Raw genomic sequence first — 14,852 nt, 5'->3', positions numbered from 1 at the left:
TGCTTGCAATGTTGCTAGTATGAATATCCATGATGCTAGTGATATCCAAAGCCATATGCTTGTGGATGTTATGTTTGATGAAGATGATATTTTTAGTCCCCCAAGATTTGATGTACAAATTTGTTATAATGATAGCATGCCTCCTATTTATGATGATTATATTTATAAAAGTGGGTTTGGAAGAGTGTCAACTGTAGGTAATGATGATCCCACTATTTTGGAGGGTGTTCAATCTTATTCTAATAATTATGAAAGTGGATTTGGAGAGGCCAAAACTTTATTTGGTGATGAATCCACTATTTTGGAAGAGGTTTTAATTGATTTTGATGAGAACAAAGTTGCTATTTATGATGATTATGGTGATGACATGTATGATATAAAGAGATAACCATGAAACTTGTCATCATGATTTTAATGTTCAATTTGGTTATGTCAATCAAGTATCTCATGATAGTTATTTTGTTGAATTTGCTCCCACCACTATTGATGAGAAGAAAGTTGCTTATGTGGAGAGTAATAAAATTTCTATGCTTGTGGATCATGAAGAGAATGCTTTATGTGATGGCTATATTGTTGAATTCATTCATGATTCTACTAAAAATTATTATGAGAGAGGAACGTATGCTTGTAGGTATTGGAAATATCATGTTTCCTCTCTATGTGTTGAAAATCATGAAGTTTTGCTTGTTTTGCCTTCCTATGCTAGTTGATTCTTGTTTCCATGAACTGTTTGCTCACAAATCCATATGCATAGGAAGTTGGTTAGGCTTAAATGTGCTAGTAATGTGCTTCATGATGCTTCCATTATGTTTCAGTTCTTTATTTTCATGTGAGCATCATTGAAATCATCATGCCTAGCTAAAAAGGCATTAAATAAAAACGCTAGTTGGGAGACTACACAATATTTATACCTGTTGTTTTTGTGTTTTCACATGATTAAGCTACTGTAGTAATCATGCTTTATAGCTTTTGTTCAATAAAGTGCCAAGTAAAACCTTTGGGATAGTGTGGATGATAGTTGATTTGATTCTATGCAAAAATAGAAACTTTTGCACTCAGTCCAGGAATTTCTACAATTCACTGGAACGTGCTTTTGATCTGAAAGTTTTACACATGATTGATACATAAAATCCCTACGTTGTCCAATTTTTCAGAATTTTTATAGTTGCAGAAGAATGGTCATTGTTCAGATCATTACAAGCTGGTTTGTTTTTAACAGGTTCCGTTTTCAATGCATAGTTTGCTTGTTTTCTAATTTCTATGGCTTATATTGGTCAATATGAATTGTACGAATGATAGGTTACATTAGGCACTGTGTGAGAACAATTATGAATCTTGTCTTTGACAGTACCAAAGTGAAGGATTTGCTCTTTACAATACTAACCTATCTCACAAAGTTCCGTTAAGTTTGTGTGATTGAAGTTTGCAAGTTTTGGGTGAGATATTGATATGAGGAGAATAAGGAGTGGCAAGACCATAAGTTTGGGGATGCCCAAGGCACCCCAAGATAATATTCAAGGAATACCCAATCAACTAAGCTTAAGGATGCCCCGGAAGGCATCCCCTCTTTCGTCTCCAACATTATAGGTAGCCTCACTTGGAGCTATATTTTTATTCATCACATGATATGAGTTTTCCTTGGAGCATCATTTTATTTTATTGATATTTGCTTGCTGATATTTCGAATAATGTTTTGTATCTTCTATTTCAATAAAAATGTCAAGTATAGCGTTTACCATGCTTATTTTGCAAGTCTATATGTTGCTGTTTGGAAACAGAAAGTTTGTTGTTATGTTTTGAATATTTTTGCATAGTCAGAATATGATAAATCTTTAAATTTTTACACAATAAGATAAAACAAAATTTCTACAGTGTGGTAATTTTTTTAGAATTTTTTGAATTAAAGAAGTATGAATCTTGTTGCATTCTTTATAGACTGTCCTGTTTAGACAGATTGCTGTTATGTTTACATTGTTTGCATATGTTTGCTTGTTTAATGATTCTATTTGAAGATAGAAGTATTAAATATGCAGAGGCATTAATTTGCTACAGTAGGTAATAATAAGGTTTTGCATTGATTTATACTAACTTATCTCACGAGTTCTTGTTGAGTTTTGTGTGGATGAAGTTTTTAAGAATTTGGGAAACCGTGATATGAGAGGAATTAAGGGGACACAAGAGCTCAAGCTTGGGGATGCCCAAGGAATCCCAAATTGATATTTCAACAAGTCTTAAGCATCTAAGCCTGGGGATGCCCCGGTAGGCATCCCACCTTTCTTCTTCAACAATTATCGGTTAGTATTGGTTGAGCCTAATTTTTTGCTTCTTCACATGAGTTGTGCTATTCTTGAAATGTCATTTTATTTTGTTTTTCTTGTTGATTTAATAAAATACTTAGATCTTAAAAAATTTAAATGAGAGAGAGTCCTCAAATAGCTATCCATTTACTAAACTACTCGCTTGATCTTCACGTATATCTTTTTGGAGTACCTTGCCATTTACTCTTGTGCTTCACTTATATCCTGTGAGTAAATTGTTGAATGAATTGAATATCATAAAGTTGAAATTATATGTTCATATCATGCCTAGTAGTAGCTTCACATTGGGTTTAGAAAGTGAAATCTTTTGAAGCTTGACAATCACAATATTGGTCATACAATCAATTCATGAATGATTAGTATAAGGAAGAGAACTTTCACATATAAATATATTATCTTGGACATCTTCTATGATTGTGAATACCCATTAATTATTTTCAAACTTGAGCAAATTAGTTGAAATTCGACAAGGAAGACAACGTAATGAGTTATGATTGGGTATATTTGCATAGAAGTTATATTGTTATAGGATCCTCCAACATGTGGTGTTTGCTTAGGATCTTTCTCTAGACAAAAATTCATACTAAGTAGAGATACTACTTGTGCATCCAAAATCCCTTAAACCCAATTTTTTTTACATGAGTGTCCACCATATGTACCTATGGATTGAATAAGATCCTTCAAGTAAGTTGTCATCGGTGCAAAAAGTAATAAAAAATGCTTGTAAAATATAAGTGATCTTGTATTGCAAGGGAAAATAAGCGTTGTACGAACTTGTGATGGCAAAGAAATAAAAGCGACGGACTGCATAATAAGTGTTGCTATCATAAGGGGCAATATAACGTGACGTTCCTTTGCATTAAGAGCTTGCGTATTCAAAAATAAAAAGCTCATGACAAACTCTGCTTCCCTCTGCGAAGGGCATATCTTTTACTTTTCACTGTTTACTTTTATGCAAGAGCCAATAGTATGTAGTCTCATTTCAACCTCAATTATTCTCTAGTTGGCAAGCATCATGTGGTGGGGAAAGATCTAGGCACATATGGCCAGTCGAATATATTGGATCATGAATTATTATTGTTGACAATTGTCTCTATGATAAATGAATTGGGAGGCGAAACATTAAGCCCCTATCTTTCTCTGTGTTCGATGGAGGCCATTTGTTCTAAAAATATGCTTTGAGTACTAGCAATCATAGTAGACTATATGATGATTGAGTATGTGGAGCTCTTACTTAGATTTTGTTGAGAATAAGTTGAATTGTAATTGTTTGGTGACTAAGAACATAGGTTGTTAAGTTTCAAGAGACTGCATTGTCTGAACCATAACATGTGAATTGATTGCTACTTTATCATGATGAGTTTTATGAGAAAGAGTTGCTGTTATGATGCTAGGAAAAGTGACTGGAAATATCATTGATCAAACTTATGCAATATGCTAGCATTCACACTTCATAAATTATTTCTTTTATCACTTACCTACTCGAGGACGAGCAGGAATTAAGCTTGGGTATGCCGATACGTCTCCAACATATCTATAATTTATGAAGTATTCATGCCATGTTTATCATAATTTTGTATGATTTTGGAGCACTTTTATATGGCTTTTATATGATTTTTATGGACTAACATATTGACCTAGTGCCCAGTGCCAGTTGCTATTTTTTGCTTATTTTTTGTTTTCCAGAAAATCCATATCAAATGAAGTCCAAATGCAGCAAAAAATTTGACATTTTTTTGGAACAAAAGAGACCCCCGAAGCTTTGTGGGAGGACCAGAAGAGCCACAGGTGGCCACTACCTATCAGGGCTCGCCAGGGATCAAAGTGGTGGGCTGGTGGGTAGTGGGCACCTCGTGGCCCATCTCAGCGTGAAACCGATGCCAAAAAATCCTATAAACAGAGAAACCCCTAGAAAATAACACTAGAACTTGGACTCCGCAGCCGCAAGCTTCTGTACCTCCACAATCCAATCTAGAGCCCTTTTTCGGCACTCTACCGGAGGGGGAAATCATTACCGGAGGCCATCTTCATCATCCTGGCGGTCTCCATGATGAGGAGGGAGTAGTTCACCCTCGGGGCTGAGGGTTTGTACCAGTAGCTATGTGTTTGATATCTCTCTCTCTCTCTCTCTCTCTCTCCACTACTAGATATTTCATTATAACCGAGGGTCCAATCACCGTCGGATATTTTTTATCACCGTCAACTATTACTAAAACCGACGGTACACTGTCGGCCATCTCCCGTCGGCCTTGCTTCGTCGGCCATTAGAGTAATGGCCGACGGTACGGTCGGGTAATTTTGTCACCTACGGTAGAAAGCCGACGGTGAGCCGTCGGGCATGTTATTGTGACCTGTTGGCTCACCTTAGCCCGACAACATTTATATCCGACGGTTCTTGGTCGGGCATTTATTGTCCGACGGTTATTGATTCTCCTCGGTTTTCATAATAGTCGACGGTACATTCGACCCATAGGACTTAGTTATACCCATGCGGAGAACCAAACCGTCAGCTAGTTAGATGGCCGACGGTGCATACAACCCTTCAGGAGACCTATTAGTCGAGGGGTGAGCAAACACCGTCAATTTATGAATTCACTAACGGTCTAAAGTCCCCAATGGCATACTGTGTAACCGAAACATTTGTGCCACCTTAGGGCATTACTCACCCCTCATATATTGCTTTCACCGAGGGGTGTTTACACGTACAATAGCAATATTTCAGAATATTGGCATTTCAAATAGATCTCACACACACAAGCACAAGGTATTGAGTTGAATCCAGATGGCATTAACCATAAGTATCAAATGTCGAATTCAGAACAAAATAATAACTGAGATAGGTCACATTTTGCGAAGATAAATTGTCCACTAAGACAAGTTGGTCCATAAGATAAAGTATTTCAAACATCTAACATAACTTGATTTTGGCATGACTGGAAGATCACTAGACTTTTATGGCCAATCATCATTATGATTGCCATACTCATTATATTCCTCATCTTCATAGTCATTATTATATCCCTCACCACCATAGTAATCATACTGCTCATAACCATATAGACCACCCTCGCCATAGTCATCATCTCCCTCGCTGCCATAGTAGTCATCCTCATCATCATGTCCATGACTGGTACTGCCTCCAGTCCTGCTTCCCATTCCCTAAGTAATGATAAAACTAGTTGTCAGTATAATTTAGCTAAAATTCAAGTGACCTACAGGGACGAAACATATTTTTCCTAATTGACAGGTAAGCTGCTAGCTGCTATTTAATAGTATGACTATCTAACAATATGATTGCCGATTTTCCTTTTGATCCTTCACATGAGATTTTCACAGGAAACATGAATCAGCAGGAGGGACTGTCCAAGTACAGTGGATATCTATCGGCAACCCAACTATCAGCAGTGTTTAGATTTTGCAGTCTCATGACACAGCCGAACAAGTAAACTAAGAGAACACTATTGGCTAGTTCGAGCATATAACTAATTAAGAATGACATATTCAAAGGTCAATATAAATTTCCATTCAAATAATTTAATGGCAAAAGCCCACATAAAATTTACACCAACAATGTTATAGATTATACTGCACATAAATATTTATTACAGGATTTTTGTTCTTATACTTCACATACAGTACCTAGCATAGAGCTAATTGGAATCCTGAAACTAGCAATTTAGAATGATCATGAGCATGTATGGCTGATCTTTAAGAGATAGCAAGCGTCAGTTTAGCTCAAGTTGTAAAGTACATTTGTACAGATGTGCATGTGATCTTGTTTGAAACAACAATCAAAAGCATATACTAGCTGCATGTGTCCCAAGGAAGAGTATTCTAATTGAAATGCGTCTGTACAGAGGGTTCAGCAAACATGGTCCAACCATGCTTAGGTAAAAAGGAAGAGTACTCCTAAGAAAAATATTCGGGATGGTTAGCTAAAGTCTTTCCTGTGTACTAATTCTTTCCCTGCGACCTGAATATATTCTACATGAAGTACAAAGAAACTATTGTTCATATTGTCATATGTTTGCCTATTGATGATTTTCGAATTTACATGCTTCTGTTTATCTAGTTTTGCGCATAAGAAATGAGAGCAAATTTAGATATGCACGCAAACAAGGCATATGTACAGAGAAACAAGCAAACAAGGCATATGTACAGAGAAACAACCATGGCAATTGTAGGCTATCAAGGGTGGTCTTCACTGCATTTTTTTCATATATGTGCAGATAAACTTGTTCTATCAACCATCAAGTATTTATATGCATTAGCAGTCATTTCACTTAGGTGCTATAATCCTTTAGAGGAATGTGCCCATATAGTTAACCATGCATTTATTTTCACAAATCTGCAATTAAAACAATGAAGGATCTGCTGTCTCTACTACTACTATCCATGACCCATAATCCTGCACCTAACTTGCACACACAAATTCTTTCTTGATATCGTCTAAATGTGCTAATGTGCAAAGAGAAAACAAAATCGGTGGAACAAGGGGGAGATCATCCGCATACTTGCAGGCACGATGACAATGAACTAACCTTTTCAGGTTCGCTTTGATGCACATCACCTCGTCCCCTACGAATTCCGCCTTCCGAATCTGATGTAGACTGTGTATCATACACAGAAGACACATCACTTAATAGTTCCATTATTGCAAGCCTACCATCGAGATGGGTTAAACTTACCAAGTCAGCCGCAGCTGATTGCATTATGCCATCAAAGTCCACTCCCCCTTTCTCAGCCAATGACTATAAGCATCAGCATGTCAGCACAATCCTATCCACTCAGACTCCAATTTATAAGAGAAGGAAAGATTACCTGCACAACAAGCTCAATGCCTCGAAGACGCTTGTTCTCCCGCTTCAAATGTTTGTTCTCTCTTTCTAGACGGTCCTCCCTAGCAGACCGCACCGGTTGTGAGGCCATCACCCTTTTAGACTTAAACTTCGCCTTCTCTGCTTTGCTAAATAACTCATTAGCAATTCCCAGCCTGCCATGTGGCATTCTACCTGCTGCCTCATAGATGATTTGTCCATCTAAATCTGGGTGCTCCTCTTCCCAATTTTCTCCATGAGCATTTTTCATTGCCTTATCAAAATCGTCCTTTTCAAATAAAAAATTAATGTAAACTAAAGTGTTGTGCAAATAGTTGTCATGATGGTTAAAATGAGCTAAGTCGCAAGATTTCGCTAACCCAACGATCGGCAGTCCTTTGACTGCAAATCTTCTCTTCGTCGGTCCCTCGATGCAAATTGTGCGTGTGAAGTCAAGCACCGGAAATTCCAGGGTCTTTCCCTGTTTTGAGTGTCTGCATTTCAAGAGTGTGAAACATCATCCAATGTAAATGAAACTTTCCTATTAAACATAAGCAGAAAGATGCTTGACGAAGATAGAGTACCAGGAATTGACGTGTGGCGACAGCATTTCTCGCACCGCTGCAATGGAAGACTGTATCCCCATTAGCAAGTTTGTTCCTTTTGTTTCTTAAGGATAACCCTCTAAATTCAGCCCCACTCCAATGCTCACATAGTAGACGCCAACCAACATCGGTACCAAAGTCAACTTTCTTTGCAGAAATTAAAGCTTCCTTAGTTGGCCAACGGTTACCGTTCTCATCCACTTCTGTTAGTTGTGCAGGCAATTGTCCCTTCTTCATTAATCTTTTGATGGCTGCCGCCTTTTCCTCATGTAGCATCTGCTTCACTTTCCTAGTCAAGTTCTCCTCCAAAACACCATCTGCCTTCTCTTGCTCCAATGGGTCACACTTGAAACGCCACTGCCAAAAACCATCCCAAAATATTTTTGTTAGTTACTTGTGCATTTGTGAAAGTGAGCATACGCACAAAAAAATCAAAGCTTCCAACACTTCATAGATAAACCAAGTAGTTTTTTCATGTTTGTGACCAAAACAAAGAATTGTAACTACCACCCATCCACCAGTTTTAGAATTCTTATTTCTAAATATAATATGGTCACCTCTGTTTTAGAATTATAAGTACGTACTAGTAACCATAGAACTGATTAAAAATTCTCAAATTATTTATAGAAACAATGCATATATATATAGTGTGTGTGTGTGTGTGCGCGCGCATATACTTACCCAAAATTCTTCCACAATTTTGGAAGCTGCTGATCTTACTTCTGGGCCAGGGGACCACTTGTAGTCCTCCCAACACAATACTGGTTTCTGGTCATTTTTTGGACCAATTGGCGGTGGATACATCTGCCGCACTAAGGCACCTTGCACCTATGATGGATCACGAGCGGTGTATGGGTGCCTTTCCCATAACCTGTTAACACATGATCAAAGATTGTTAGCACATGAATATTGCTCCAACAAGTAAAGCAGTTGGAATATTTAATACTTACACGCCTTTGGGAACTATAAGAGGTCGGTCAATTTCCTCTAGTCTGAGACCGGCTGAAGTCCTAGTTCTTGGTGTTCTAGCTTTTTTAGCCTGTGTAGTTGACTGAGTTGATCCATTCTTTCCTATGGAGACACTAGAAGAAGACCTGTCCAGCCTAGGCACTGAGAAACGCCTATGATTCAAGCGGCCCATCCTGTTTACATAGTGGCAAATGCATGCTTATTAGTTACATAAAAATAATGAGTAAATGATAACAAAAGGCATGCAAGTAGAAGAAAAAAAGGACATGAAATGTTATGTAACAGCTAAACTGGAAATACTATCAACCATGGTATATTTGTTCAATAGTAGTGTCACTAAATCACTATACAATATGTATTACTACCAATAGTAAACATACTATATTATTCACTAGTTGTGTCACTATATAATATTTATTGGTACCAAGAAACAAAATGACAAGTGCAAAAGCTATAAATGTTTAGTAATCATCATCGTCATATTCCGAGTCATGCTCTATCGCATCATCCTCATCTTCGGTCCCATATGTCTCTTCTTCTCCTCCCTCTTGTGGTAAATCTTCTTCCTCATCGGTACTCTCTTCCAAATCATCTTGTGAAGATTCTTCTCCCTCATCATTAAAGTCTTGATTTTCTATTATTTCAATTTCAGAGGGATCAAGCATCACATCATCTGACTCCTTTCTTGGCTCAGCAGACTCATCAACAAATTTGCCAACATCTACAGAAAAACTACCCAGCTGACTAACTTCTTGGAAATATTCATCTGTAGTAGATGGGTCATTTGCACAGTCATCAAGGTTACTCAAGCTGCTGCTTGGCTGAATCGTGTACACAACCCTCCAATCACGAAGATCTCTCCTCGAGGATGCATACTTCAAGTAATAAGCTTGTGTAGCTTGGTGAGCCATGGCAAATGGTTCAAAATTACGAAGCCTTGAAGACCACTGGATCTCCACCAAACCTAATTTTGCATTTGGCTTCACACCTTTTATAGGATCAAACCAACGACATTTGAAGAGTACCATCTCAATTTTTCTACCAGCTGTGAAGGACAATTTGATTATTTCCTCAATGACACCATAGTACTCAAGATGTTGAGTCTCTGAGATGAAGGAAGACAAACAAACTCCTGTGTTCACTGTTTTCAACCTTCTATGTTTTTTCTCAGATACCTCTGATCTAAAGCGAAAGCCATTCACGTCATAGGAGCTATAGGAATAGGCTCTAGAGCTGCATCCATTAGCTAAATTCCACAAGTCCTCATCAGAATTATGATCTCGTTTGCACTACAATGAAGTGGAAAAATACTTGGATTATTAAACATAGTAGTAGTTGAATGGAGAGCATATATAAGGCTAATTAAAATTTTCTTACAGCAATCTCGAACCATTCCACAAATTCTGATGCCATCATTTGATCAAGGCCCTCCGATGTCAAATTGGGATGCATCGCATATTTTTCATCCTCAAATTCTCTGCAAATACACGATGACTATAAACATCTGAACATCTTGCACACTACAATACTAAAATTGCAAATTATTCATCACTTACTCTCGAAATCTGTCAACAGCAGAGCAGTTGATCAAAATGTACAACCTTGCTGCATTCAACTCTTCACGTGATAGTTCTCGGGCAATTGCCCTTCCATGTAGGTTTCCTTCATGCTGAAATACATCTAAGGTACACCCATCATTCTGCACGCGTGTTCCTCCGTTATTATATCGAGGATTCTTCTTCCATATAGTGCGAACGTGATCACTGAAGTACAGAGAAACACAATTTGTGATCTCCTGTACAATACAAGCTTCAAAGATTGAACCCTCCACTCTTGCCTTGTTTCGCACTTTTAAACGAAGATAGTGCATTGCCCTATAACAAATTATTATAAGTTTCAGTGATACAAGACATAAATAGATTAAAACACGATGTACATATTAAAGGTATATAGTTTAGCATACCTCTCAAAAACATACATCCAACGATATGCCACAGGCCCGCCAACCCTTGCCTCATATGGGAGATGCACTATCAGGTGTTGCATTACATTGAAGAAGCCTGGTGGGAACATTTTCTCAAGCTTGCATAATAGAACAGGAACCTCCTCCTCAAGTTCACGCATCCGTTTAGGAGCAATTTCTTTGGCACACAATTGCCGATACAAAAAACTTAGCTCTGCTATGACCTTCCATTCAGGTTCTGGGATGAAGCCTCGTAGGGCAACTAGGAGGAGGCGCTCCATGATGATGTGGTAGTCATGGCTTTTCAGCCCAATACATTTTTTTTTGATGTAAGTTCACAGTTTTACTCAAATTAGCAGCAAACCCATCAGAAAACTTCACTTCTTTAAACCACTTAAGGATGGTCATTTTATCGTCCTTGCTGACACAATATTTCGCTCTAGGTTTCTTCCACACACCCTTTGAATTCTTGTTCAGGTGTAGCTTTGGTCGATCACAATATAAAGCAACATCAAGGCGTGCTTTGTTGTTATCCTTGGTTTTGTCAGGAATATCAAGGCATGTGTTCAGAATAGCCTCAGATACATTTTTCTCATTGTGCATTACATCAATGTTATGGCGAAGCAGCAATTTCTGAAAATACTCTAGTTGCCACAAACCACTTATAGCGATCCAATTGTGCTCCTTCCCAAACCCCTCAAATTTACTCTTGCCAGTTTCATCATGAACAAGACTTTTGAGTTGTTCATACACCTCTTCTCCGGACAAGGGCTTTGGTGGAGGATTTAGAACTGTTTTTTTCCTGCGGAAACATTTCACACTCCTACGAAATGCATGGTTAGTGGGAAGGAATCTCCTGTGGCAGTCAAACCAGCATGGCTTTCTGCCATTCTTCAATGAGAATGTCTTTATGTCAGATCCACATATAGGGCAAGCAAGCTTTCCATGGGTGCTCCAGCATGCTACTAATCCATAAGCTGGAAAGTCATGAATAGTCCAAAGCAAAGCTGCCTTTAAGGTGAAATTTTGCTTTCGATAACTATCATAAGTTTCTACACCATTTCTCCACAAATCATCAAGTTTGTCAACTAGAGGCTGCATAAAAACGTTTAGGTTCTTTCCTGGATGATCTGGACCGGGAATAACTAGTGCAAGGATCAGGTTACTCTGCTTCATGCACATTTCTGGTGGAAGATTATAAGGTACAACAAATACTGGCCAACACGAGTAGGAGGCTGCTTTAATACCAAAAGGTGTGAAGCCGTCAGTCGCTAGACATAGCCTTATATTCCTTACTTCCTCAGCAAATTTTTTAAATTCCTTATTAAACTCCTTCCAAGCTTCACCATGAGAAGGGTGAACCATTACTTCATCACTGTCACGAGGCCTTGCGTGATAGTCCATGTGCTTGGCAGTGCTTTGTGACATGTACAACCGTTGTAGCCTAGGAGTAATTGGGAGATAGCGCAGAACTTTTCTTGGTATCTTCGTAGATTTATTTCCTGCGGTTGTTTCCTCATATCTAGGTTCTTTGCAGATAGTGCATTTTTCTTTATTTTCATTCTCTTTATAGTAAATCATACAATTATTGGGGCATGCATGAATTTTGACGTAAGGCATTGCTAGACTATGCACAAGCTTCTTGGACCTATGGAAGTTTGCTGGGAGATCTTTTGCAACATCGTCCCCAACAATGTCATGTATAAGAGTCATCATCTCATTGTAACAAGCTTCTGACAGGTTATGTTGTGTTTTAATAGTCATTAGCCTTCCTACAATGGATAGACGTGATTGTGTGGTCTTCTCATGCAATGGTTTATCGGCTTCCATCAACATTTCATAGAATTTTTTGGCAGCTTTTGTTGGCTCGTCACCTTTAGAAACTCCTTCGGCAACAATTGCATCAACTAGCATGTCATTCATTCTATCTCCACCCCCCACGTTATCATGCTCTACATTTTCAGGTACATCAGACTCCCCATGGCTAGTCCATCTCTCGTATCCTAATATGAATCCATTGCTACACAAGTGTCTAGTCATGACATCCCTTGTGCGCTTATGACGGCAAAAGCAGTTGCTGCAAGGACAATGGGATTCCCCGTCTACGGCAGCATCGGGCAATGAGAATGCATGATCTAGAAAATTATCTACTCCATGTTGCCAAGCATCACTGATCAACTTCCCTCGTCTCTCTTTGTACATCCAACTACGGTCGACATCTACATTGCTACAAAAAATTATATAGTAACAGTGAGAACATCAATCAAACAATTCTATATTTGGCCTACATTGGCCATAACTAACAAGATGCTCATTAGGAGCTCCATCCAAATAAGCTAACTAATGTGCAAGTTTATTAATACCTATTTCAACTTTCTGAACCAGAAACTGAGGGAACTGTTCAGGTTATTAATGGCCATCAGAAGCACATACTAGTTGGAGATGAGTTACTTTTTCATGTAGCATACTATCTAATTGTGATGTGAATCAGAAAGAAAGTGGAGACATATGATAGATTCATAGTTTAATTAACTGAAAAATAAATTATGTACTGCAGCACCAGGCGAGTTGTACCAAAAACAGGTGAAACCACCTTAAAGTTGCTACTGTAGTAAACACATAAAACATAACCTTTTTGTGAGAATACCAGCTAAATCCTAGATTTAAGGTTCTACAAATATTCTCTCTGTTTCTTACAAAATTACTTCACGGCTAACATAGTATAGAAAGAAAAGAAAGAAAACAAGATCAACTCGTACAACAAGAAAACTTGCCAACCTAAAATTATGAACCGCCAACAAACCAATACTGATGCATCGTGCAAAAAGAAAATTGCAATGTGGAAATAATGGACAATCAGCACAATCACGCAAGTCAGGAAGGAAGAAAAGTACTTAAGGGGGTGTGACAGAGACCAGGAGAGAGGGGAATGAGGAGGGAGAAGAGAATGATACAGTGGTGCCCCACTGTGATCATCGCGTGCCGATTGATCGGCCATCACAGAGGAAGCAGAGGAACCCCTGACCACCCGTCGGAGTGGAAGCAGAGGGACGCCGGGCACCCCTCGAGCTAGATTGGTTTGGATAACGAGGATGTGTTTGTTTTCAAAGAGGACCAGAAGACTATGGCGGTTAGTTCAGGACCTGATTTGGTGCGTGGTGCGCCGGCGCGGGAGAATTTTTTGCTGGCCGCGCCAAGAAATCAGCGCCAGATCGCCAAATAGTTCGGTAACAGGAGTCCACGGCTGCGAGGTGGGCACCAACCACTACGCGAGAAACGTGAAAAAAATAGATAACCACGAGGCCTCCTCAACGGATTCAACGGACTCAATTATATTATCCCACGCAAAACACGGTACACATATCAGGGTTCGCGTAGCAATAGAACATGAGCATATCTCATTATCTCTACATCACCTAATCGTGTCAATGTTGCAACAAATTGTCTCTGGTGTACGTGCTGATTAACTAATTGACCAAACAACTCAGTCTCCACATTTATTTGTGTCAAAATTTCCTCAATTTCAATTTCAGAAAAAAAATCCCAAATTGCCTACTGTACTGTACTGTACTGACCTGAAGAGATTGGGCGTGGTTAGGTCGTGGCCCGCCCAGACAGTGTCGAAGAAGTCGCCGTGCTTGCAGGAGGCAGAGTCGGACTGGACGCGGCGGCGACGTAGTGGAGGTAGCTCCGGGGCCGCCAGTCCTGGTCCGTCTTCTCCGCCAGTGCGGGCTCTCCCCACCCACCCCCCGCTTCCCCATCCAGCTCATGGCGGCACGGGAACCTGCTGCTACTGCCTGCCGCTTGACTTTGGGGTCAAATCTAAGACGAGAGTGGAGGAGGAGTGGAGGACGGAGGCAAGTCAAGTGACACATCTAGGCGGCGACCGTCGTTGAGATAGAGGTGAATGTGAGCGGCAGGACAGAGGGGATGTAAGCGGCAGGGCTGGTCAACGGCGCTTTGAGACGGCCTTGTATAGATAATTTCTAAGGAGTTATACAACACAACTTGTCTGATGTCCACTTGGTATAGCACGCTCGGCTAACTTGGTTGGTTTTGGTTTCGAACCATGCAGTGAACTTAATTTTTTCACTTGTCATTAATTAATTATTAGTACATATTAAATCATATAGGAGTACAATAACTTTATAGTTCTTTTTATTTTTTGGGCCATTTGTTT

General features: G+C 39.2%; 1 protein-coding gene across 3 annotated transcripts; it reads right to left on the bottom strand.

The window, feature by feature from the left end:
• Positions 1-5,085: 5,085 nt before the first annotated feature.
• On the bottom strand, positions 5,086-14,645 carry LOC109782642 (uncharacterized). Of its 3 annotated transcripts, none has more exons than XM_073498138.1 (12): positions 14,248-14,645; positions 10,673-12,899; positions 10,266-10,583; positions 10,087-10,186; positions 8,691-9,998; positions 8,422-8,611; positions 7,720-8,097; positions 7,516-7,629; positions 7,140-7,424; positions 7,007-7,069; positions 6,860-6,928; positions 5,086-5,477 (listed from the first exon to the last, which is right to left on the bottom strand). In XM_073498138.1, exons 9-12 carry the CDS (start codon positions 7,404-7,406, stop codon positions 5,271-5,273), a joined length of 606 nt encoding a protein of 201 aa, XP_073354239.1. In that variant the 5' UTR covers positions 7,407-7,424; positions 7,516-7,629; positions 7,720-8,097; positions 8,422-8,611; positions 8,691-9,998; positions 10,087-10,186; positions 10,266-10,583; positions 10,673-12,899; positions 14,248-14,645; the 3' UTR covers positions 5,086-5,270. The 3 variants fall into 2 exon arrangements, 2 of the variants coding, with proteins under 2 accessions (XP_073354239.1, XP_040246770.1); XM_040390836.3 differs by lacking the exons at positions 10,087-10,186; positions 10,266-10,583; positions 10,673-12,899 and having other exon boundaries at positions 8,691-8,882; positions 14,248-14,381.
• Between the last annotated feature and the right edge of the window lie 207 nt (positions 14,646-14,852).

The sequence above is a fragment of the Aegilops tauschii genome, chromosome 5 (assembly GCF_002575655.3).
Source record: "Aegilops tauschii subsp. strangulata cultivar AL8/78 chromosome 5, Aet v6.0, whole genome shotgun sequence".
Classification (NCBI taxonomy): Eukaryota; Viridiplantae; Streptophyta; class Magnoliopsida; order Poales; family Poaceae; genus Aegilops; species Aegilops tauschii.
This window is presented reverse-complemented; position numbering and strand designations above follow the sequence as displayed.

Coding starts and splice junctions, on each gene's coding strand:
- LOC109782642 (XM_073498138.1), bottom strand. CDS start 7,406: ATGAAAAATGCTCATGGAGAAAATTGGGAAGAGGAGCACCCAGATTTA. Junction 6,929..7,006: donor AATCAGCTGCGGCTGACTTG/GTAAGTTTAACC, acceptor TATGATACACAG/TCTACATCAGATTCGGAAGG. Junction 5,478..6,859: donor ATCAAAGCGAACCTGAAAAG/GTTAGTTCATTG, acceptor ATCATTACTTAG/GGAATGGGAAGCAGGACTGG.